The 26,575-nt window shown below is 43.1% G+C and overlaps 1 protein-coding gene across 1 annotated transcript in view; it reads right to left on the bottom strand.

The window, feature by feature from the left end:
• Hacd2 (3-hydroxyacyl-CoA dehydratase 2) overlaps nt 1-26,575 on the bottom strand; it is an 86,867-nt gene that overhangs the window by 54,238 nt on the left and 6,054 nt on the right. Inside the window, exon 3 of the mRNA XM_034515403.2 lies at nt 13,137-13,155. Coding sequence (XP_034371294.1) covers nt 13,137-13,155 — 19 coding nt within the window. The remainder of the gene's footprint in view (nt 1-13,136; nt 13,156-26,575) is intronic.

Genomic DNA, 26,575 nt, shown 5'->3' with positions numbered 1-26,575 from the left:
GAAACAAAGACATCATGAAATCTGTAGGCAAATGAATAGCACTAAAAAATATTATCCTGAGTGACCCACACACGTATCATATGTATCCACTTAGAAGTGGACATTAGCCATAAAGTACAGGATACCCATGCTACAATCCACAGACCCATAGAAACTAAGTAACAAGGAGGGTCCAAAGGAGGATGCTTGAATCTCACTCAAAAGGGGAAATAAAATAGACATTGGAAGTGGATGGAGGGAGGGAACTAGGTGGGAGAAGGGGTTGAGAAGGGAAACAGGAATGGGGATCAGGTGGGGGTGGGGATGCAGGAGAGGGCTGGGATAGAGAACAGAAATTGGTGGGAGGGCATCTCTGAGATGAGCTGGAGACCAGGCACAGGGGAGGCTCCGGAGAGTCTATAGGGGTGACCTTAGCTGAAATTCCAAGCAGCTGGCGATATGGAAACTGAAGCGGCCACCTCCTGTAGCCAGACAGGACTTCTGGTGGTGTGAGGGGAACACCAACCCACCAACAAAATCTCAACCCAAAATTTGTCCTGCCTACAAGATGCCCAGGGATAAAGATGGAGCAGAGATTGAGGGAATGGCCAACCAATTACTGGCCCAACTTGAGACCCATCACAAGGGCAAGAACCAATCCCTGACACTACTAATAATACTCTGTTATGATCCCAGACAGGAACCTAGTATAACTGTCTCCCAATAGGCTTCATCCAGCAGCTGATAGAAACAGATGCAGAGACACACAGCCAAACATCAAGCAGAGCTTGGAGAGTCTTGTGGATGAGTGCAGGATAGAATTGAAGGAGTCAGAAGGGTCAAGACCACCACAGACCTGCAGAGTAAACTAACCTGGGCCTACGGGTACTCACAGAGACTCAACCACCAACCAATAGCATTCAGGGGCTGGACCTAGGCTCCATACAAATTTGTAGCAGATGTGCAGCTTGGTCATCATGTGGGTTCTCTACCAATTAGAATGGGGGGCTTACCCTGACTCTGTTGCCTACCATTGGATCCCCTTCCCCTAACTGGACTGCTGTGTCAGGTCTCAGTGTGAGAGGATGTGCTTAGTTCTGCTTTGACTTGATATCCCAGGGTGGGGTGGTATCCAAGGCAGGGAGAGGGGGGCTTGTCCTCTGAAGAAAATGTAAGGGTGTGATGGGGGAGGGGTTTGTAAGGGTGAGACTGAGAGAAGAGGAAATGAGGGGGAGCTACAATCAGGATATAAGTGAATAAATTAGTGAAGAAAAGTGACTTAAAGGGGCACAAATAAAAGAATGAAAAAAAGGCTATTGGGCAAATAGAAACAAAATAAGGTATAGGTCATATTCTAATACCAGACAATGTAGAATGAGAGGGGAACAGCAGCCAATGTTGCCATCTGCAGTGGTGTGTGCCTCCAACCTAAGCTACTTGTGATGCAGGAGGATCACACATGCAAGGCCATGCAGAACTGTTTACAGGACCTGCTAAAAATGAAAGTAGAGGGGGCTGAGAATATAGTTCAATGAGGTGCACTTGCTTAGCATGTATAAAGCCTTGGGTTTAATCCCCCCAGTGTGTGTGTGTGTGTGTGTGTGTGTGTGTGTGTGTGTGTATGAGAGAGAAAAAGAGAGGAGAGAGAAAGAGAAAGAGAGAGAAAGAGAGACAAAGAAACAGACAGAATTTAGATATATGAGTGCAAATCTATATATGTCCTACTTTGGTATCTATTACTATAATAAAAAACCCCATGACCAAAAGAAAACTGAGTGCTGGTGCACGCCTTTGCTTCCTCCTTGGGAGGCAGAGGTAGGTGAGCCTCTGTGAGCTCCAGGCCAGCTCAGTCTGTAGAGTGAGCTCCAGGGCAGCCAGGGCTACACAGAAACTCTGTCTCAAAAAACCAAAAACCAAACCAAAACAAAAGCTGATGGTAATCTTCCTACCTCCCACAGCAAACAAAACAAAAGCCACAGAAGATCCCAGGGAAATGAGACAACATTGATAATCTTAGGATACTTTAACCAGCCAAACAGATGAAGAATATAAGCAATAACACAGAACAGATTTTTTAAAAGTGAATATATACTGAACTTTCTATCTGTAAACAAAGAAGTATATATTCCTTCAAAATTACCAGTAAAAACTGAGTTGGTAAGAGGCTTCTCAAACCGAGTAAAGAATACAATGAACTAGGCTGGAGAGAAGCTCGGCTGTTAAAGGCAAGGCTCACAGCCGAAGTGTCAAGAATATGATAAGCATCACAAACAACCCTGATCAGGCCAGCGTAGCAATGCAGCAAGACTGCCTTGGTCAACAAGAACAATGACATGAAGTGTGTGCTCCTTTTATTTCAGGATTTATCCAGTCAACTGTCACAGAATTACACAGCAAATCATGTAAAAAGTTTAAAGAACATAATTTCTTTTGGGATGATGGGGTACACGGCACAGCACACACATGGAAGTCGGGATAACTGTGGAAGGCCATGAGTTTTAGGAACTGGACGCAGGTCAGGTGTGGTGGCAAGGGCTTTTACTCATTAAACAAACCATCTTGCTGACCCCAATAACTCTTTTTTTGAAAGGTGACTCAACAGATGTTACATGTTTCATTTTGGTCTCTGGACAGTGTTTCCACTTTCACTGGTCTGATGTGGCTTTTGAAGCTAAGACTATAAATAGAATGTTTTCTTAACTTCAGACTGCCACAAACTGTCTCACAGGGAATTTCTAAAGTAGAACACTTGCTTTCATAGATAAACCAAGCTTGTGCTCAGCTTAAAGATATAACTAAGAAATACTGGACAAGAACCTCCCAGATAATGCACAGAATTCTAGTTGTCCCATTATCTCCATTGCTAATGATTGACTCAAGAGAAAGCAATACAAAAGCGCCCATCCACACCCCCTTTCTCTGTTGACTTGTTCAGTCAGCTTCAGCTAGCCGTTCATACTATACATTTTTATTAGAAAAGACCTCCAGAAGACCAGTAAGAGGCATCCTCTTCTAACACAACAGTGCCATCTAGTGGCAACTGTGGGAAAAATTATAGAAAACTGCATCAGTCCATGGCGCTTGCCACAAGGGCATTAGGATGTGAATTAGGTTCCCGGCACACACATGAAAGCTGTGTGTGGTGATGGATGCCTACAGTCTCAACGCTGAGGTGGAAGACAGGCAGATTCCTGGGGCTTGTTAAACAGCCAGTGTGGCTGAGTTGGTGAACTCCAGATTCCCTGCCTCAAAAAGGTGGAGCGAGGAAATGTCTGATGACCGCTTCTGTCCTTTATATGCATGTATGTGCCCCTACCCTAAGACATGCACACAACAGTCTTAGTTACTTTTCTGTAACAACAATTTTGTACTAACAAAAGCAACTTAAGGAAGGGTTTATTTTGTCTCAGCTCAAGGTACAGTCTATCGCAGTGGAGAAACTAAAGAAAAAGGAGCAACTGCTTACACTGTGTCTGCAGTTCCGATGAATGCTATACGTGGCTGGCTCACTCTTCCCTTTTTACACAGTCAGGAGCCCAGCGAGGGAATGGTACAAGCACAGTAGGTGGGCCTTCCTACTTCAATGAACTTAAGATAATCTCCTATAAGCATGCCCAGATGTCCACCTCCCAGGTGATTCCAGACTGTCCAGACTAACCATACACAGAGAAAAAACAAAAACTTGTGTTTATTTTACCCCATTTCTGCTTTTTAAAATGACTTTCAAAATGCAGCAAAAATGGTAGTGACACACACTACTATGCCTGGAGTGAGCTTCCTGACACTCACATGGGCACACTGAAACCTTCAGCATACCCTCGCCGCTCACATCACTAACCTTATTTAGGATACGGCATCTTTCAGTTCCGAAGATTCAGAAAACCTGGTATTAAGGTATCTAGTCAAACTCAGCCCCTGAGGGTAGATGCTGACTAGTGACTCAGCCACCCAGAAATACTTAGCTTACCCTCTTGGCTTCTTGTAGACTAGGAGCTAATGGTTCATGATGATGATATTTTTAATACCCTTAAAGATGTTTACAATTCCCAAACTCTGGCTTCTCCTTAAGGGCAGCAGAGGGACGCCTCTGGGCTCTTTTCACAAACTTCCCTTCTGACACCCAGGTAGTGTTTTGCATAGGCCTTGGATACTGAATGCTTATGAGGTGCCAGGCAGTCTGCACACCCCTGAGCATGTGCCTTGGGGTTCTAAAGAGCACACTCCACTTCTCTCCTCTTTCCCACATCGAGGTATGCTTGTGCCAAGCAGAGAACAAATAGCAGAGCTGGGTGTTCCTGGCAAAGTAGCTGAATGTGCAAAGCTAGAGGTGCGAAGAAGCAGTTTATTCAGAGAACAAGAATGGAAATCTTGTGCAACGGGAGCAGAACATGCAGGTGCCAACAGCCCCCCCCCCCTTTTTTTTTGTGAGGCATGGGAGGAAAATATATCAGGAAGCAACAGAATGAACTAGAACAAGGAGGCTGGGCTGGTGTAGTCTGAAGAAAGCAATTGAGTTGGCAAAGGTCTCAGTTTGTTTAGTACCATCCTGACATGGAACTTATGTGCATGGATGCTGGGAACCACTGCATTTGAGTAAAAGGCAAAGGCAGTACCAGAAAGGACTGGAAGGCTGGCTCTGGCCACCTACCACCCACATGGCTCTCCATGGCTGAGCCTGGGAAGCCCGAGTTTCATCACAGCAACAGAAAAATAACACAGTGTATGTGTGTGTGTGTGTGTGTGTGTGTGTGTGTGTGTGTGTGTGTAGAGGGGGAGGTAAGATGTTATATATATTCCTCTACTGATCTGTCTTATTTGTCTAAGATAGGGTTTTTCTTGTTGAACCTGAAGCTCACCATTTCAGTGTCTGGATGGCCAAAGAGCTTCCAGGATCTGCCTGACTCTGTCTCCAGAAGCTGAGGTTACAGGCATGCATGGATATGTCTGGCTTTCTACATGAATACAGAGGATTTGAACTCAGATCCTGATACTTTCACATCAAATGTTCTCACCTACTGAGCTATCACCCTAACATTTACACAATCTGACTATTGACTATTATACTGGATTCAGAAAAATATAACACTATACTGTTCTCATATTAATAATAACAGCTATCACTTTACTGAGCAATTTTCAACCTGCAGACGCTCTGTTCCATGTTCTGGTCCTGTCCTGTTTGACATTCACAATAGCAAGGTCATTAGCCCCTTTTACTCAGACAGAAATGAAGGTGTGTACCACCTGTATTACTTCTAGAAGCCACACAGCTCATAAGCACTCTCAGCCTGTTTGAGAGCCAGAGTTTTTCATTAATTTAAAAGAAGAAAAAACTCTAGTATTTTAAGGCTGTAAATTTCTAAAAGACTAAGTGCTTATAGTAAACTCCCAAAGTAGCAAGAAAATAAACTATTCCAAAAATAAACTGTGGTTTTATGACTTAAAAAAATGAAAGGCTCTCTTTAGGTAAATGCTAAAAATACCTATTTTTATTGTTATCAATAATTATTTAACTGTCCCCAGTTGGGTTTTTGATTGGCCAATAAAGTTTCTGGCGGCCAAAGGCTGGGCAAGGAGTCAGAGGCGGGACTTTTAGGATTCCCAGAAAGGGACTGAGGAAAAAGAGGGGATTCCGCCATGACAAGGGTGGGAGATGAACCACACCAGAAAGGTGACCACACCAGAGGGAGGAAGGGAGATACAGGTGACATGTAGGTATAGGAGAAAATCGGCCCCAGGAGGGCTGCCCAATCCAGGGCAGCAAAGACAAAATATAGATTTAGTAAGTATTAACTCAGGACTATCAGAGGGGAGTGTATGTTAGCCACGTGGAGTTAGGGAGTGGCCCAGCCTTTGAACTGCTTAGGGCATATTAAAAGTAAGGCTGCATGTATGCACACGTTGTGTGTGTGTGTGTGTGTGTGTGTGTGTGTGTGTTTCATTCCTGAATCCAAAACAACTGGGTGGATATAGAGGAGGTGGGCACACCAGGGAGTTTAAAGCAGTTTAACAATCTACTGTTATACCACCAGAATTTGGTAAGCTCATGACCACTGTTTGTGAGGCTATACTGGTGTGTACTGTTCTGTGCTGGAACAGACAACAATAAGGAAGGGCTAGCGAGGATGTGAACACAATGCAAATCATACATTATACAAACAGAGCACAGTGATAGGCTGCAGCAGAGGGTCTTCCAGGAGAGTGACCAGCAGGGCTGCATCAAGCCAGAGGTAGTAAGGGATGTAGTGAAGGAAGGGGTGCTAAGTTAGTCAGCTGGCCATGGGCTCTGCTCATCCCAAGAGAGGGCAAAATCAGGTCACAGATGCAGAGGCAGGAAGCCAGGGCTGCCCTAGTGTGGAAAGGAAGACAGGTTCGAGACCATGAAGAAATAATAAAAAAAACAGCAAAGGTTTTAAACAGGAAGCAAATGTTCAAAGACATCTATTGGGGGTTGGTCAGGTGCTGCTGTGTATTCAAATGCTAAATAGTGCCCATGAAGATCTGGTTGCTCCCAAGAAACAGATCCTCACATATACCAAGTGATGCTATGTAAATCTTGCTCCTCAATTTGAAACTATTAGTTAAATAAAAATGGCTACAGCCAAATACTGGGAAGAAAAAAAAGAGGCAGTTTCAGTTATTGGGCTGGGGCTCACAGGTAGGGACCAGGAGGAATAAGGAGGAGAGATGAGAAAAGGAGGGTAGGAGAAGAAAGATGGGGAGGACGGGTCTCTACTAGATGTGATAAACCAGGAGCATGGACCAGAAATGAAAAGGACCCCAAGGATATGGAACAGAAGTAACCTGGGAAGACTCAAACAAACTACAAGCACTTGGGAGCACAGCTGGGGGATCAACAGTCTAGCACTTGAAAAAAGTCAGTTTAGGGGTAGTTCCCCCAACTACTATGCCACAGATAATTAAACAAATCCATAGGACTCTGCCTTGGGTATTTTGGGGCTGGCTGGGTCATATTAATAACTAATCGAGTTTATTAAACTCTATTTTACAGCCATCCTCTAACTGAAGTCTTCAGGGATACAGTGAAGCAAGAACATGGATAACACAGAAGTGGGTTCAACACTTGGCTGTGTGAACTTTCGTACAAGACTGTCTTAGGGTTTCTATTGCTATGAAGAGACACCATGACCACAGCAACTCTTATAAAGGAAAGCATTATAAGTGGGGCTGACTTATAGTGCAGAGGTTTAGTTCGTTGTTGTCATGGCAGGAAGTGTGGTAGCATGTAGGCAGACATGGTGTACAAGTGGTTCTACATCTGGATCCTTAGGCAGCAGGATGAGAGAATGACACTGGGCCTGGCTTGAGCTTCTGAAACCTCAAAGCCACCCTCAGTGACACACTTTCTCCAACAAGGGCATACCTAACAGCACCACTCTACCACAAAGGCAAAACTATCTGTTCCCCTATTATTATTGTTGTTGTTACTTATTCATTTTACATCCCACTCACTGCCCCTCTTCCAGGCACTCATTCCCATAATCTCCCCATTTCCCTCCCTTCTCCTCTGAGCCCCAGGGTATCCCCCTACACTGGTACATTAAGTCTTCTGGAGGCTGGGTGCATCTTCTCCCACTGAGGTCAGACAAGGCAGCCCAGTGAGAAGAACACATCCCACATACAATCAAAAGCTTTTGGGATAGTTCCCACTCCAGTTGTTTGGGACCCACATGAAGACCAAGCTGCCCTTCTTTTCCACCTCTTTTTAACACACACACACACACACACACACACACACACACACACACACACACACACGGGTGTTGCAGGATATCTGATCACACTCTAAACTTCGAGATTGTATTAATTTACTGGAAAACCTGTTTCTAGTTGTGATGTGGCTCAGCCCTAGCACACACCTTTAATCCAAGAGCTATCTGTTTTTTGTAAATAGGATTAAATAAAGTCATCCCTATAGGTCAAGAGGCAGAGCAAGCAACCATTGATAGGGAGTGCACGTAGGAAAACAGTGAAGAATAAGAGGAAGTCAGGAGGATATATAGATACAGGAAGTAGAAAGGAGGGATATATTTAGTTTGATGGGTTTTTGAGATGCCGTGGAGGAAGAGAACCTCCTTTTGGAATGTCTGCTGAAAAGAAAGGTCAGTTAGTGCTTTCTCCGCCTCTCTGAGCTAGCAGGCTTTCACCCCGACAGCTGGCTCCCATGTCTTTAATGGTAAAGTTGAATATTTGAGATTTTTAAAAAAGCAATCTTTGCGTCACAATATATTTATTATATGGTTGGAGATATACATTATGGAAGATTAGTATCTGTATTACCTCACATATTTACTTGTGGTGAGACACAGCAAGAAATGAATGGCAGCTGTTGCTATGAACACTGCATCTATGGCTTCAGGAAAATCCTCATGGGAGTCTGACAAGATACTCTGAACTCTTGCCCAGGGATGAAAAAACAAGACAATCTGAAACATAGTTAGGGAATGAAATTGACAAATGTGAGTGATAGCCTGGGGACAGTGGGTGAGAGAAGGAGGTATCCATGAGGAACTCTAGGTCTAGCATGGGTGACTGAAAGCCTGTGGCTGGTGGCTCCCCTGACAAAGAGAACACACAGGCAGAGTGAGTCTGGGAATGTGAGGTCTTGCTGAGGAGCAGGTCCCTGTGTGCATCAAGGAGTGGAGATCTAAGAAGTGAGCAAGTCTAGAGTGTGGGCACCCGTGTGGTTAGGAATTAAGAGGGTGTTATGCGTATCTCAAAGCATGAGAAGGGAAGACCTAGAGAGCCAGGGCAGGATCTGAGGACACGGAGGATCTGAGGACATGGAGGTAGCGGCACCCATGGAAATAAGAGAGCAAACTGGAGCACAGCTCAGAGGGGGAAGCACTGGCCATCAAGGGTCAAGACTAGAACTCACGTTATACCTGCCAGTGAGGTAGGTACAGCATTACAGAGACCATTACAGAAAGCCACAACCAGTCAAAAGGCAGAGAGGAACTGATTGTGAGGTGCTCAGCTCTAATTAATAGATCTATAACTCAACCCTTGCCCTAAGGCCCAGGGAATATTGAGGAAGAGGGGCCAGAGAGACTGTAAAAGCCAGGGAAACCAGAAAGTCTGCTACAAGACTGTGTCTTCTAGATGTGACAGGGAAGCTGTTCCCACAGAATATCAACAATATGGCTGTTTAAACAAGATCTGAACCAGGGTAGGAAAATTCCAGGGGAGCCCTATGTCCAAATATATATAGTACATATATGTACATATATATGTGTGTGTGTGTGTATGAATATATATATATGTACTCATACATGCACACATATACACACACATATAAATTAAACAATGAGAGGCCATGAATTTGAGAGGGAGCTGGGAGGAGTGGGAGGCAAGGGAAGAGATGGAAGGAAGAGGAAGCGATGATATAATTATATTTCAAATTTTTTCAATTTTTTTTTTTTTTTGAGACAGTGGCTATGTAGCTCTGGCTGTCTTAGAATTCACTGTATAGGCCAGGCTGGCCTTGAACTCACAAGGATCAGCCTGCCTCTACTTCCAGAGTGCTGGGATTTAAGGTGCTGGCTAATAAATTTTTAAAATTAATTTTAAAATGATTGGAGTTCAGATCCCAAGAACTCATAAAGAAGTTGAATGTATGCAAAGGCAAGGTGTGACAGTGAGTGTTGTCAACTTGACAAGACTAGAGAGGGACCTCTGGGCATACCTAGAAGGGACTGCCTACCAACCCACTATAAGAGGTATGAAAAGAAAGTCTGCTGAGCACAGGATCCACTGATCGGGAAGGAATCTCTCTCTCCTTCTCCCTTCCTCCCCCTCAATTGTAGATGTAATGTGTCCAGCTGCTTCAGGCTTCTCTGCCTTGATTTCCATGTAACTGTGACCCAAAGTAAACCAGTTCTCCTTAGATTGCTTTGTCAGTGTACTTATCACAGTATCAGCAAAGGAAACTAGAGATAGTCTATAATCTCAGGTACTATATGGAGAGATGTGGGGAGAAGAGAAAAGAATACCTGAAGGCCTAAGGGTCAGCTAGCTTGGTGGCAAACAAGAGACTCTGTCTCCAACAAGTCACAAGACCAGGAGCCATACTGGAGTTTGTCCTTTGACCTCCAGATGCACACCAGAGTATGTGTGTGCACTTACACACACATGGCATAAACAATAGTGAGGAAGTAGAAAGAATCTGCCACATATCTACAGGGAGGGATTATCCAGGAGGAGGAAGAAATTGTACACTCAAAGATTAGATTCAACTTTGTTTTGTTTTTTTTAAACAAGGTTTCATTATGTAACCCTGGCTGGCCTGGAGCTCACAGGATCCTCTTATCTCTGCCTCTCAAGAGCTGGGAATCTTTTTTTTTTTTTTTTTTTGATCATTTTGTAAACTGTGAAGAAAAATGCAGATGATGACAAAAAAGCAATAATAATGCTGGGAAGTCTCATTGACAGAACAAAGGTCCTTGAGGAAAAAGAAGGGCCTTGAAAATACCACCCATGTATCAGGTGCCACTAGAGGCCCTAGGAAGGCAGATGAGTCAAACAGAAGCTGCTCCCAAGGAGCTCTCAGCCTGAAAGGGAAGCAGTATAAACACACAAGACAGTGACACAGACACCGGTCCTCCCTATGGGCATGTTATGTCACAGAATGGAAGCCTCAGCTGACATGGCTTTTCTGAACCACATCTGTAGCTGCTCACTCTCCAATCCCACTGTCTTGTGTAGCAGCTGAGACCCAGCCCAACCAGGGAATTGATGAAGCTTCTTTGTTTGTTTGTCTGACTGCTTTATATGAATGAACAAACATATTCATTGGTGTAAGAGTGTATTTTACAATAAGCAAAGTGATTTGGGCCATTGAAACAGTTAAACATTAATGAAAATACTATGCATACTTAAACATACAGTGTGAAGGCTTATACTCCACACCTCAATTTAATATACTGATCTGCAACACAATAGTATTAAGTGTGGAGTCTTTGGGAAGTGATTAGGTCATAAAGACTCTGATAAAGGCGTCCGTGATCCTTGAAAACCCAGCTTCTGCAGTGTGGCCAATCATGCCTATAATCACAGGCCTTGGGGGTCAAGTCAGGAGGATCAAGAGTTCAAAGCCAGGTTTGGCTACATAGGAAGCTTGTGACCAGTCTGGGCTACATGAGACCTGGTGTCAAACAAAACAAAACTAACTAGCCAAAGACCAGCTACAACAAAAGCTCAGGGAGCTGATCTGCCCCTTTCATCACATCATAACGGAAAACATACACTGCCTGAGGAGCAGGGCTTCACCAGACATCTGAATTTGAAATTCCAAACCTCCAAAATTAGAAGGAACAAATATTCATAAGTCACTCAGTTTACAGGGAGATGCACTTTGACTGATGATGGGGAATACGGCCACTAAGTCTGTCATAACTGAAAATGTCACCAGTGGAAAATGAATTTCTGCCATCTACTACTTCACATCTTAATACTGGCTGCCCCCATGTGGTCATGTGGCTGACTGGGAGCTACGCTTTCAACCACTGCTTGGCACTGAGAGAGAATATCGTAACAGCCCAGAAAAGAAAAAGGACAGTCTTTAGCCAAGTGCACACTTCTTCCATACTATCTCACAGATTCAAAGTTAAGTCATCAAAGATAGGGGACCATCTGAACTCTGGAAGGGCAGCTCCCAATGATGAAAATACCTACAGTATATATGAAAGCGCTATATAGACAACTGAAGTTTAAGAGAGTAGCACACACAGTTCGACCATGTGGGACAGGCCTGCAGTGGTCCAGAGCTCTTTGGCTAAATGTATTTCCCATCTGCTAGTTTATGCTTAGAATTAGTTAAATTTTTATTGTTAATTTTTGTGATGCTAAAAATTAAACTTCAGGTCTTGTGCATGTGATCTACCGCTGAGCAAATCATCAGCTTACATGCTTAAAATGTGATCATTTAAGAAGGGCTAATATGTAAAATCTTAAAATTGTAGATAAAAGATGTGGGTGTAAGATCACATAAGATAAGTTAGGCAGACTCTAAAGCCAGATCTGGTTATAAATGAGGTACAGTATTTTCTATTAATAAGTAATAATTATTAACAATAATAGTAATAATTAATTATCAATACCTTTGTAAACTGGGGGAAGGAGATTAACAGATAGCCCCAGGATCTCAAATTTATCTTTCAAAATTTCTAAGGTAGTGTTCTAAAGCTTTCGGGAGACCAAAAAGTCTTCTACCAATCTAATGAATGCAATCTAATGAATGCCTCTCAAATAAACAGGTATTTAGACTAACAAGTTCTGCAGTAGCAGAGCTGCAGCCCTGGAGTGAAGGCATCTTGCCTTCCTTAATATCTGTGGGATCACAGAGACCTCTGCAGACCCACGTGGCAGTCAGCTGTGTCTCCACTTTGCATGGCCTTGTCAACTCCATGACTGTTCATCCTTGACTATCAGCACTAAGCCCAGCACCCTGAATATAGTGTGCACCCACTTTAGCTTTGAGTTAAACTGAGGGGTGACACTGGTTTAGAGTCACAGTTCTCAAGTTTTCAGACTTCCAATATGTTTCAATGAACATCATTTTCATTTTGTCCCTTTGAGAGACAAACCTAGAGTGCTGTGGGCTTGCTTTATAGGGCCTGTCTACTTTCTAAAATTGACCTTTGTCTAATTACAGGTGTCTATCCACCCCATACTAAAAGCTATGCCTCAGAGTTCCAGGCAGAGTGACGACTCTCCCAACAAAAAGAAGCTAACCAACACCCGCACTCACCATCTGCTTTGAATATAATCTTGTAACTAAGTGTTAAACCTTTTGCTTTAAGGTACACACAGAGAGCATGCATGTAGGGATCACAGGAAAGTTTTCCCTCCAACACAACACAGCTCCAAGCCCAAGCCACACTTAGAAACATGGAAGAGCTTCCCTGTTGTGCTGAGAAAGGAGGCACCTCCTAACCTGACAGAAAAAAGACATGACAGATAATGGTGTGTGGTGATGGCATCTAATATTCACTATTTCAGAAAACAAAAGCACTTTAACAAGCAATTATATATATAATAGTTAAATGGTCTGAGTGTTAAGATTCCAATCAAGCCGACCATCTCTGACTTCAAAACTCACAGTTCAATGTATTCAGGTGTGGGCGGGTTCTACTTACCTATAGCACAATGTAAAATCTAAAGAGAAAAAAAAGGGAAAAGAAAATTAGTGAGGCCAATATTCTAGTTTTATTTCACATGAATTGCTCTTTCAGTTAAGACTAGAGCAGCGCCGGGATGCAATACTGAGCCTGAAAAACAAACATTCCACTTTTAAACCTCACTTCAGGCTATTCAACAGAAGAAAAGCTGTTACTAGTTTTTTTTTGTTTTTTTTTTTTCCCTCATTTCTGTTTGTGTTTCTCTGGGAGAGATTCTTAAGGATTTGATCATCACACAGTGGTTTGTTAGATGTCAATGACCTCGTTTGTAACCCATCAGCTCACAAGTACAGCCAGGCATCTCTGTAAGCTGCAAACCACAACTGTCAGAGGCTACACAACGTGGCCTCAGTAGTGCCTTTGTTAGCTACTGTTGCCCAGCAGGCCCTCAATACAGATATTTACTATTCAAAGTCCCATCCTCAGTCCTTATCTTGCCTGGATCAATAGTAATGCTGTAGAGTTGTTCTCTTATCTAACTTCTAAACATGTGCCCTAGCTCCAGGTCCACTTCTCCAAGACTAGATAAGCATCTCAAAGTGGCTGGCTCAACGGGAAGCAAATCACTTCCTTCCTCCTTATGATATGCCTGGGGCCACTGGGCTCCCGGCCTGAAGAGCTAACTTCCCCTTACCCCTAAGTCTCAACTGGCATCCAATTCCTGCGGATGCATCTTAGATCAGTCTTGTTTTCACTTCCAGCACCTGGACTGAAAGGCCATTTCCATCCTATCTGCATGGCCTCCCAATTGGCCAGATGCATTCTTCCAAACCCCCACTGCTTTAACACTGGTGCTGAGGATTTGAAGCCACCTATAAAATAACAGCTGTTGGAGTTCCTGTCATCACTTCTATAACACATCTTAGTGGTTACTTATTATTGATCCTGCTAGTCACTCTGACAGGTAGACAGGACACGGAAAGCTGCACGGCTTGCCCACGGCAGTCAGCAATGGCCTGGGCAAGGACCCGAGTCTTGATTCTCTGTCTTCTCTGCCTTTTCTACCACTATTTCACTGCAAGCAAGTTATGAGAACTAGAGACCAGAACATTAGAAGACAGACATTAGCTAAAATGTCCCTGATTAGTTCTGTGCTGAAAGACCACTATTTCTCTAAATGTCCTCCCACCCCATTTTAGGAAGGGGGAGCAGGGTATAGGGAGAGAACCTGGATTAAAAAACTGAGCTGTACAAATTTGCTGCTATGTGAGAAGGGAAAAGAAGAATTTCCATCCCTTATATTATCCCTTTCAAAAGACACTCCTAAACATCTCAAATGTGTGACTACCTCCTGCTGCACAAATTGGAAAGACTAGAGGGTCTATCTAAATTAAAATGAGGGATAAAATGAAAGACATGGATGAAGAGTAACCTTTGAATGACAGAAAGCAGCCGCATGTCTTCCCGTCATGTATGTGATGAGACATCCTGGCTGCTCACTGAGGACAGGACACTGCAGGAAAAAATGACAGAGGCTCCCCTGTTTTCTAAGTCTTGTCCTCCCAGGCTGAGCCTCACCTCTTTCATCACATGATTGTGCAATGCCCCCTTTCACCTTCCTGATGAAACTCATGGCTGATGTGATCTACTTACACAATATTTCAAAAACTATCCTCAATGATAAGCAAAGAATAAATAAAAAGAAAATAACTTCATTAAAAATATGTATTTCAGTATGTAAATGCCCTTGGACATAAAGATATAAAAACAACCAGATACAATATTAAGTCATAATAAATATGTTTGGATTTAAAAATACATTTTCAAGGGGCCAGTGAGATGGCTCTGCAGGTCAGGGTCTTCTGGACAAGCTGGGCAGCAAGTCTGTGCTGGCCCATGGCCTGCTGGAAAGGCAAACGGAGGGGCCTGACTCCAGTGTTCCCTGACTTCCACCACGCATACTGTGACTCCTGTGCTCACACCCACAAAAATGAGATCACTCTGAGCAAGTCCTAACAAATACAAACAGGAACTAACACTAGAAACAAAAACATCATTAAGATAAGCAGTAATAGAAACAAACCAAAGTAAGGCTGGGCAGTGGTGGCTCATGCTTTTAATCCCAGCACTTGGGAAGCAGAGGCAGGCCAATCTCAAAGTGAGATCCCTGACAGCCAGGGTTTCACAGAGTAACCCTATCTCAAAAAACAAAACAAAAAAACTATCTCAAAAAAAACAAAATAAATAAGTAAATAAATTAAGGAGAAAAGGAATAATAGACAAATTGAATTATATTTCAGATTAACTAGATCTTATTTACTTACAAAGTACAACATAAAAGTAATCCTGTAGGTTAGTCCAAGGAGTCAAATAAGAAGGACGTGTAGAAAATTTATCCTTTTGTCCTGAAATCCTGGGCCTAAGTATACAAAAACTCCTTGGACACCATATTCTTTAAATAGTTTAAAAAAATTTAAAAAAGAGAGAGAGAGAGAGAGGAAGAGAGAGAAAACAAACCACTACAGCACAACAAAACCAACCGGCAGCACTGCATAGAACAACAAAGTGGTCAAGAACAAACTAAAGACACTTTCAAGGAACTATTCAAAACCAGAGCTGGGAAGGTAGGTCAGTCAGTGACATGCTTACAAGAGACCTGGATTCAGTCCCCAGAACCACAGAAAATAAATAACTGAGTAAAACCAGGCCTGGTGGCACATGCTGGCAATCTTAGAATTGGTGAGGAGAAAACCTCACCTACGTGGTGAGTTCCACACCAGCAAGAACTTGAGTCAAAAAACAAAGATGGGCACCTAAGATGTCCTCCTGCTTCCAGCTTCCATGTGTACTTATATACACATATATAACAATGAAAATAATAATTTAAAAGCCAAAGCTATCTCCAAATAAAACTATTTCACAACTGAAATTCCTTATCACACAGATAACATGAAATGTTATTACTCTTTATTAAAGAAGATGTTCCTAACTTTTTATTTTTCTTATTTATTTATTTATTTATTTATTTATTTATTTATTTATTTATTTCTGGAAGCACGGTCTTACCACATAGCCTTGGCTAACCTGGAACTTGCTATGTAGACCAGGCCTTGAACTCACTGGGATACTCCTGCAAGCTCCGTTTAAAGGTGTGCACCACTCAGCAGAGCTACCCCACTGATTTAATACCTAAGTCTAAGCAGTAACCTCCCATCCCTTACTCCCTATGTCCAGGAAGTCTCATCAGCTCTGTTTTCAGCAACAATATCAGCACTCTGAAACCTTCTCGGCCAAGGATGCAGGCTAGGAAAGCCATAGCACTTGAGGCACTAACTTACTTCACATTAGTTTTTTTCTTCAAGTTAAGGGTATGAAGCACACAGAATTAAAGGCAATCTCATTCTCCCAAGGTTACAGCTGTCTACAAACCCAATCTAGGTCTTACAGGATAGAAATTTTGCTAATGTAATTAAATTATTAATGTTAATTAACTAATTAATTAATCAATTTATAGGTAACACCTCGCTCTGTAGCCCAGGCTAACCTGGAACTCACTATATAATCAGGCTGGTCTCAAATCTGTGGCAATCCTCCTGCCTCAGTTCCCTCCCTAGTTGCTGTAACTACAGGCATGGCTACCATACCTACATAAGCCAACTGATTTTAAGGTACCTAAGTCTAAGATGGTATGGGTGGACATGGTCCAACCATAAGCACACTCTAAGAAAATCTTAGGTCCAGGTGTGGGGGCAGGTGTGTGTGTGTGTGTGTGTGTGTGTGTGTGTGTGTGTGTGTGTGTGCGCGCGCGCTGTGATACTAAGGTCTTGTTCTCTAACTGGTTTTTGATTTTGTCAATAAGAAGACCTGAAGCCAAATGCTAGACAGAAGGGACAGGTGGGTCCCAGGAGGAAAGGGGAAATGCAGGGAAAGAGAGGAGCGTTTTGGCCAGGCTTTGTAAAGGGAAGGACACAGCAATCAAGTACGATCTTGGGAAGCTGGAACCAGCAGCCTCTGCTATTGGTGGATGGCCAAGGAGGCTGGCAGGGCTAGCTGACACAAGCCATTAAGCTTAGGGCTTAAGGAGAGGTGGAGATAATAAACTGATAAGGGCATGCATTACCAGGTAGGAGGTATCTGAACCCAGCAATTGTGCTAGCAGGCAAATTCTAAAGTAAGAAAGCTGTTTGAGTGTTTTTCATCCTCGGAGCAAAGGTGGGTAGAGAGAGAAGCCAGGTCAGTGCTGGAGGCCTGTTGGAGCTAAGCCAGGATGAACAAAAGAGCCAGGAGGGGCCAGAGAGGAGCTCCTAGGCAAAGGTAGTATCGAGTTTTTAAAACTACACACAATAGATACATGCCTTTAATCCCAGGAGACTGAGGCAAGCAGATCTCTTAGTTCAAAATCAGTCTACAGAGCAAGTTTCAGGTAAAAAAAACAAAAACAAAAAAAACCCTTAGGTCCAGGTATGGTAGTACATGCCTTTAATCCCAGAACTCTGGAGACAGACACATCTAGCAGATCTCTAAATTCAAAGTCTACAAAGCAAGTTCCAGGAGAGCCAAGATTAGGCAGTGAAGGAGTTGGAGAACAGAAAGGTGGTGAAATGTAACAGAACAAGGGGACCATGTCCCAGCTCCAGCAAGGAGCAGAACTTGGCAGTTTGGGCCACGTGGCTTCGGCTTTAGAGTCAAAAATACAACAGGTTACTGGGAAACCTAATGCTGGTTATCTGAAGCTAAGAAATTCAGCAGTGATTAAGAAGAGACCAGCATCACTGAGGTAAAATCTTCTAGAAGGTGTTTTCTGAGAGCACAAAGAAGCTGTGTTCCGGAGATAGGCCTTGTGCTGGCAGCCAGACTTGGTAATGTATAAGAATCACCCAGAAGGTAATGATTTCGAAGGGGTCATGGAGAGCAGCTGAGGACTGGCACCATGAGAAGTCAGGAAAGGCTATTGGTGAAGGTGCAGCCTCAGTGTCCGTTGAAGGCCAGGACTGAAGGGGTCATGCAAAGAAGCTGAGGCTTGGCACCAAGAAGAGAGTCTATGAGAGGATGTTGGGGAAAGCTGCAGTAGAAGACCCCTGTGTACTGGAGATGTCAGTACCATGGGATGACCACCAAGAACAGCAGCAGCAGTGGAGTGGAGTCAACCAGAGCCTAGAGAGTTACAGAGGATAAAGCTGGAGAAGTGACCCAAACATTTTGGAAGATTATGTGTGGATCCCAGACATTGGAACAAGAAGCTGTAAAGTTCAAGTTGCCTTGGAAACCCTAACAAAGACAGTTTCACTTTTAAAAATTATTTCATTATTTAATGAGTATGGTTGTTTTGCCAACAAGTCTGTCTGTACAACACATGCATGCCTGATGCCAAAAGAGGACCCTAGATCCCTTGGAACTGTAGTTACAGATTGTTACCAGCCACCATATGGCTACTGGGAACTGAAGCAAGCAAGGACCTCTGGAAGAGCAGCCAGTGCTCCTAACCACTGAGCCATCTCTCAAGCCCCTCCAATTTCATTTTTAATCTAAGGTAAGGAAATAACAACAAAGCACCTAGATGGAGTTTAACAGTATCAAGGTGACCAGGAACCCATACGGGAGGAAAACAATCAGGCCATCCAGTATGGGTCAGGTGTGCTCTCCTGCTTCAACTGTCTGTGGTTCAAAAAGGGGTCACTGACAACATGCGGTTGCTGTGGGTCAAGCCTCAAGAGAGAACTTCCAGACAGACTAGAGACCAGAGGAGCCACTCCTAAGTCATGTCTACTGTTAGGGCTCTTTACTCTGCAGCAGTGCAGACTTAACTGTGTACCTTCACCAAAATTTTATTTGCTGTGGAAAATACAATACCATATACAGATTTATATCCCATTTTTGCTTAGAATTCATGTACATAACATGTAACCTTTTCCCCCAGGGCTAAGGAACAAACCCAGGGTCTTTCATGTGCTAAGTAGGTGCTGTACCCCTGATCTGAGCTATGCTCCCAACCTTAACATGCAGTCTTGAGGGACAGACACCAAAATGTTAACAGGGACAATTTTCAGGCATGAAGCCTATGAACAATATGCATCTTCATGCATGCATGCATGCTTGCTTGCTTGCTTGCTTGATTTATTTATTTATTTATTTATTTATTTATTTATTTTAAACAATGAGTGTACATGGCATCTCCTGTTAGAAGGAAGCACTTTTCTTTTTCTCTGGTGGACATGAGCAGAGTCTCTTCAAAATCTTGCTGGCCTTTCTCCACCTTTAATTTATTTACCTCAGGAAGGATGGCACATTGATAATAAATTTGGAAGAAATGACTAGGGTGTGTTAAACTCAGTCTCACCAGAAATTTCCATAAAGTGCCTTTATATGGAAGGGGAGCAGTGGGGTAGGGGGACAGCAAAGGGTGGGTATATATAATACACATGTATGGAACTGTATTGTTAGTTCTCAAGACTAGGACAAAGGGTGGAGATGCCTAATTAACTTATCAAAGCAGACCTGGCCACCAGGCTCTCCCAGCATCCTTCAGTAACTACCTATTACAGGGCCCTCCAGGCAGACATGCCCTTCCCTATATAATCCAACCATTTTGGATATCCTCTTTGTACCTTTGCTTTGAAACCAGATGAATGGAAGAAAAGAATTAAAAGGAATATGACTGGTCCTGAGTAGGATGGAGGAGAAAGTTTATTGTAGTTATGTGGGAGAGCAGAGCCAGAGGCAGGGACATCTGGGAGAGCCCAGGGTGGACACAACCCTGAGCCATATGAGAAGAGAGGCAGGGGGAGGGAGAGGAAAGAGGAGAACCAGGTGCAGGAGCCAGGAGGCCAAAGGTAAAACAAGGCAGGTAACCAAAATGGTTAGATTATATAGGGATGAGCATCTGGGGGAAGAACAGCCTAGCACCCTGCACTAGAAGAGTTCCCAGTAAGAGGTGGATTACAGCTAGGAGGGCCCTTGTAACAGCACAGTAAAAATGCCTTTAGACATGTAAAATTGGCTTAGTTAGGATCCCCACTACACCCAAGGCTATGCCTGACAACCAGAACCCAGTGACATCACTCACACAGATAACCTGACACAGCCCTAGAAGCCCACGATGCCTACTGGACAGTACATAAGCAGAGATCAAGAGCAATGTTCTGCTCTGCATAGCTAGAGACATCACTCTTGATCTGCCCTGCTGCTGGAGAATCCCCCCAGAATCCTGACTCTCAAATAAGAGACTTCTGTTAGAGACCCTCAGCTAATATGTGTCACACAGGTGAGTGGCCTTGGGGAGATAGGCTTAGGGGATGGTAGTTAGGAATTCAGAGTGTGAGCACTGTGATGACCTTCAGCATAATAAAATATAACTGTTGCTACAGTATGTATATCTACCTTCTAGAACGATAGCCCTGTAACAGGTAGCTACTGTGCAGATGCACAGAGAACCTGGAGAGGTCTGTTTTGATATGTTAATTAGGCACCTCAGACAATAGTCTGAGATTTGAAATCTAACAATAATGAAACCTGTATCTTGACAATGAATGTGTTAATAAAAGTTCTTGAAAAAAGAACCCTAGGTTCTCATGGATTTGTCCAGGCCAGGACGTGGTGTGCTGTGGGAACCACTTCTAGAGGAGCAGAGAACATGTCTCCCAGCTTGGCCTTCACTAATCAGTCACTCCTCACCTTCTCATCCAACTCCTTTCTAAATGTTTACAACATAAGCAAAAACCAAACCAAGCCAGAATAAAAAAAAAGCCTATTTATTGATCACCTTTAGAGACCCCAGATGTTTTTCCAAAATCCTTTTACATCCACTGAAGGAGAAAGCAAGTGAAACTTTCCTAATTGCCAATATTTTCTCATTGTTATTTAATTTCACTATCTTATAGCACTATTGTGACTAATTATTTGCTTAATTTTCATTTTCTGAGAGTGAAGTGCTAATGCCTCACAGAACTTAACAATGAAGGAAAAGGAAGTAATTTAATCCGGCGAGCTCGATGCTCACGATGCATTAAGGCCCATGCTGATTAAGTCACCACGCTAATCAATGACAAAAACTGCCTAAGTCCTAACTTTCGTGTCTGCAGTGCTTTTGTATGTAGCATGATGAATTGTAAGTGCTGTGTTCTCGTCTCAAGCATTTCTGCCAGCTTCTCTACACACTTTTGTTTCTCTGTTCAGATGAACATCTACTCATCAAACGATCCCTCTGGGACCTGCTACAGACAACACTTAACTTCTGAGCCTGTTGTAAAATGAACTTTATCTTATGCTGTGATCTTCCTCCCTCCTTTGTCCCTTCCTTCCTTCCTTCCCTCCCTCCGTCTATTTCTATTCCTCTTTTGATAATTACTACTCAACAAAGACTGGTCTCAAACTCCCAGCCTTCCAGCCTCAGCTCGGACCGTCTAGTCTCGGCCAGCCTTTCTTTTGTTTCCTCCCCACCTACCTTTCTGTGGCGCTGAGAGTTGAATCTAGGGCCTTAGATATACTATGCAGGAGTAGTTATTTATGCTATTTGTCTGTCATCGGGTCAGCTTTTTGTAATTCTCCTGTCATGCTTTCTGTTTTTGTTTAAGATTTATTTTTACTTTCTGTGTATGAGTGTTTTGCATCCATGTCTACCATATACATTCCTGGTGCCCATAGATGTCAGTAGAGGAAACAGATCCCCTGGAGCTGGAATTAAAACAGTTGGGAAGTAGGTGGGCTGACAAACAGTTGGGTGTGGGTGCTGGGACTGAACCTGGGTCCTTGGGGAAAGCATCAAAGCCATCTTTGCAGCCCCTGCATTGTCATTTTCCACTTCTGTAGATCTGTGCAGCAAATACAGATCAGTTACATGTCCCTGACGCCAAGCTCTCAAGCTGAGGTGTCAAGACTGAATTCATCAACTGTCTAAGCTTTTTATTTACAAATTGTTATAATCCTATTTCCCTCACCCATCCTGTTCTCTATTGCATGCTATTACATAGATTTTACTGTGTCTTTCAAGATTCATATAAGAGGCACCTAAATGTATAATGAAGCATAGAAAGTAGAAGCAGACATCTCTTATTCGGCACCCCTGCACCTCCCGCCCCTAAGAGCAGCACTGGCAACGGTCTGACACACGCCCTTTGAGACCCTCTCCAGCACCCATGGGTTTTGTTTTTATTCTATACATTTTCCTAATCTGAAAACACCTGCATATTGTAATATTAGCCCCGTTGTTCTAAACATATGAATTAAGAAGCTTCCAGAGTCCAAGTGATATGCTGTTTACATATTTAAACATTTAATTTAAAATGTAGTTTCTCAGGCCTATCAGCCATGTCGCAAGGGCTCCATAACCATGTGACTAGTGGCTATTGTGCTAGACAGCACAGATCTGAGACATTATTAAACAGAAAGCTCAAATACACAGAGCTGGAGACTTTGTTATTTATGTAACAGCTAAGTGCACTCAGATTCTCTTCCCAAGTTCTGTAGGTATTAGGACGCCTCCAACTGTAGATGATGTCTCCTCAGGAGGCTAATGTTCGCCCAGCTCCGAGTGGATTTTGTTCCCTAGAAAGGTTGAAGTCTAAGGTTCTTAGTTGCTTTTACTGTTTCACTTCCAAGTCTCTTTTTTTCTAAGAATTGTGATCTTTGTTCTAAGTTTAAGGACTTGAGAAATTTAGGAGTAAGTCTCTCCCACTCCCACCCCCACCCCCGGCAGAAAAACTCCTCTGTGATTTGCCATAAACTGTCAACCAGCCTTTTAGTTCAGAAATGTGTTTGTAAGTTTTTTCTCCACAATTACCTTGAATTGTACATTCTAATTTTTCTGTTTTTGGGTAGTCTTATTATTCATTTAAAGGTTTTATGCTTGCTGTCAGTTCTGTGGACACAGGGGTTCTGACACTAACAGACTATGCCTCCCTGTTCTAGTACCATGCACTGCCTAGCCAGTCCACCAGCACAGCATGTCTGTGTTGTGCCAGGCAGCCCAGACCTAGTGATGTTCTTTTTACCTTTCAAATAGTGAACTCTACTCAACTCTCAGTGGCTTCTGTTCTTAGCCTGCTTTACTTGATGCTCTGTGACTGGAAACAACTGCTCTCCTCAGTCTCCAGGGTTACAGCTTATGTCGCTACAGTCTCTTTCCTGCCCTGCAGTCACTGTAAGTATATTTAGGGGAGTTGTTGTTGTCTTTGCTTTTTAATTTTAGCACACTCTGTTCTAAAGTCATTAGCTTCCTCACTTCTTAGAGCACTGTCTTATTTAACTTCTACTTGCTCAGTTGTCAAGCAATGACACCTGTGTGGGTGGGCTCCTGTTTCCTACAGACTCCTTCTTCCTGTCAAATGTTGTGACACTTTACATCCAAGTGCGTTTCTCCCATCCCATTCTCACAGTTTCTGAAGCTGGTTTTTCTGGGCTCTGCTGTTGGACAAGTTTGTACTAGATGACTCCACATGACTGACTCTGCTAGCCTTTCCAAACTCCTTCAGAGATCTGTTCTCTTAAAAGCAATCTTCAGAAGAAAGGGAGTCTAACAAGTGCATGCAGATTGTTTCAAAAGTCCCGTAAGACACAAAACTGTTATTGTGTTATTATCCCACAAAGAGGAAAAACTGGCCTCTTGTGAACTATCCCCAGGCCAGTTCACAGAAGCAAACTGGCTGGTAATGTACCTGAAGTATAAGTTCTATTAGCAACACCTTGGACGCTAACATGAGAACAGTAGACCAACAAGGTTTGAGCCACAGGGCCAGAAACACTCAGGGGTAAAAGCTGGAAGCCGTCTTCTTAAAGACACAGTAGTTAAGATTTTCCTTGTCTTAAAAGGCATTCAAAACCATTTCCTATTTCATTAGGGATCTGAAGGGGAGGAGTGGGGAATGAAGACTCTGACTAGAATACAGAAGTAGGGCTGAGAATGTACCAGCGGGGTTTAAAGACATGACAGGTCTCTGCAGTCCCTCACAGCACCCCACAACTAATTCTGCTTTTCAAACCCAGCTATAGATCAACTCTAGGAAAGGGTAAGAAGAGTACCTACATGTTTTCCCTTATTGTAGACAAAGGGGTTCTACACAGTAGAGGGATCTGGAGGGGAATAGGAGGAAAAGAGTTGCTGTGGGACACTAGAACCAGAAGGACAGAGGTAGATAAATGAGGTGCATACCAATTGACATGGCCTATACTGGCCAAACAGGTCTGTGCAAAGCAACCTCAACCTGTTGGAAACAAACACTGGGACACTGCCAACAGCACTCCTATTTTAACCAAAAGCATCCATCAATCTAGCTTTGCCTAGGAACCAGTTTAAACTGCCATTCTGGCCAGACCTCCAGTGCAGGCCTACAGTCCTCACCACTCATGAAGATGAGACAGAAGGGCCTCAAGTTCATGGCATGGCTGTGCTACAGAGGGGGTTAAAGGGCAACCTGGGCAACTTAAGAAGGCACCGTCTCAAAAAAAGCGGTTTTTGTGTATGGGAGCATGTGTGTCACAGTCAGATGAGAACTCTGTGGAGTCAGTTCTCTCCCTCCATCATGTGTGTTCCAGGGAATGAGCTCAGGTCACCAAGCTTGTGCAGTAAATGTCTTTACCCACTAAGCCATCTTGCCTGTTCAATGGAAATGTTTTTAAGACGAGGTTGGGAGATAATCCAGCAGCACCGTGCTTATCAAGCACGCATGACACCCTGGGTTCAATCCCAGTCCAGAAACAAAGCATGATTAAAAAGCCAACAACAAAGCTGCCACGACTGTAACTCCAACCTAGCATCTGTGCATGGGGTGCTAGGAACTGAACCTGGACTATCACAAACTCTGTATCCCATGCTAATATTCAATTTCTGCTGTCAAGCTGGAGAAAGTGACTATCATGAACCCAAAGCCAAAATGAGAAAGAACCAGCCCACAACACATTTTAGACAAGTGGCATCTTTAAAGCCAGATATAATTCACAGCACTACAAATCCCTCCTTCTAAGTGTACAATTCAGAGTCTTTGATCACTGTAGTCACACAGTTGTGCAATCACCATCACTAGTTACATTTCCGTCCCTTCAAAAGGAAATCCTCTACTGCTGACAATACTTCCACTTAATTTCCCGCCTCTACAGATGTGTATCCCAGACATTTCAGATTAAAGGACTCACACCATCCGTTGACATGCTGTATCTGCCGTCCTTCACACAGCATGCTTCACGGTTCACCCAGTGGGAGGCACCAGCAGTAACTCAGCCACCAATAATTCTTTGTCTGGTATTGACATACCCATTTTGTAATCTGTGAGTGGCATTTAAAAAGTATACTAGCACAGAATGACCCAAGATTTGACCCAAGGTACATTATATTATTTGTACACTGATCTTTTGGCCTAAAATATTGATTATTAACATTTTACAATAGATCAATTTATAACTCATACTTCAGTCAGATATGGTGGTGTATGTTTGTAGTCCCAGTGCTTTGAAAGGCTGAGGCAGGAGATTGTTTAAACCCAGCACAGGGAGACCAGCCTGGAAAATATGGAAAACCCTACCCTTAAAAAAATAAAATAACATTATTATATATAATTATTAACAGTGTTAACAGTATTAAGCTGGTATGTGGAAGGCCCTGAGTTCAACCCCCAGTGCTCCCTTCCACACAAAACAAGGTAGGTGTGTGTGTATATATTATATATGTAAATAAGATATAACATATATTCATTCTGTGGTGTGTCTTGTGAAAACTTTACTGAAAGAGACTTCGTGGCTACATTTAGACCGTCACTGCAGCCTTGCTTCCTGTCTCGAGGTGACTGTCTAGGATTACAACTGATCCAAGCTGGACCCACTAGCTCCTCACTAAGATGCAGAACTAAGGCTCTGCTTCTAGCTAGCTATTCTCATCTTGGTTCCAAGAGCTACATCAGGGGACTAATTGTTACTATCACCTGGCACTCGAAACAGGAAGCTAGCGAGCAGGGGGAGAATGGTTCAGATACCACATAGAGAATGGCAGATAAAAGTGCCAGAGCATGAACAACTGGGCTCACTAGGTTGTTTCAGCCCGAGTCTGGGCCATTCCTGCGCCCCAACTACATTCCTGCCCTAGATTTTTATTTATAGAATATGCTAAGGACAACAGGTCCCTCTTGATGGTTAAGTGAGGTGGTTTCCCTGATCTCCAGCCAACAGCCCTCATACAATCACCTCCCCAACAAGACTGTAGGCTTCTTCTGTCTGTCTGGTTTGTTTGCTGTAGAGTACACCCCAGGCCTTGTGCATGCTAGGTGAGTGTACTGCCAGATCCCTCTCCAGGCCTTAAGTTAGATCTTTCTTAGCAAGGGCTTAATTTCAGTATTAATTACTCAAACACTTAAATTACTACCTGTATAATAATTTTGGAATTTATTTATTAAAAAAAAATACTCAACATGGTCTTGGATAAGTAGGTAGAATAAAGTTGAGGTTTCTGTCAATTTTGCTAAAATCCCTGAGCTGAC

Source organism: Arvicanthis niloticus, chromosome 12, assembly GCF_011762505.2.
Source record: "Arvicanthis niloticus isolate mArvNil1 chromosome 12, mArvNil1.pat.X, whole genome shotgun sequence".
In the NCBI taxonomy this organism is placed as follows: domain Eukaryota; kingdom Metazoa; phylum Chordata; class Mammalia; order Rodentia; family Muridae; genus Arvicanthis; species Arvicanthis niloticus.
This window is presented reverse-complemented; position numbering and strand designations above follow the sequence as displayed.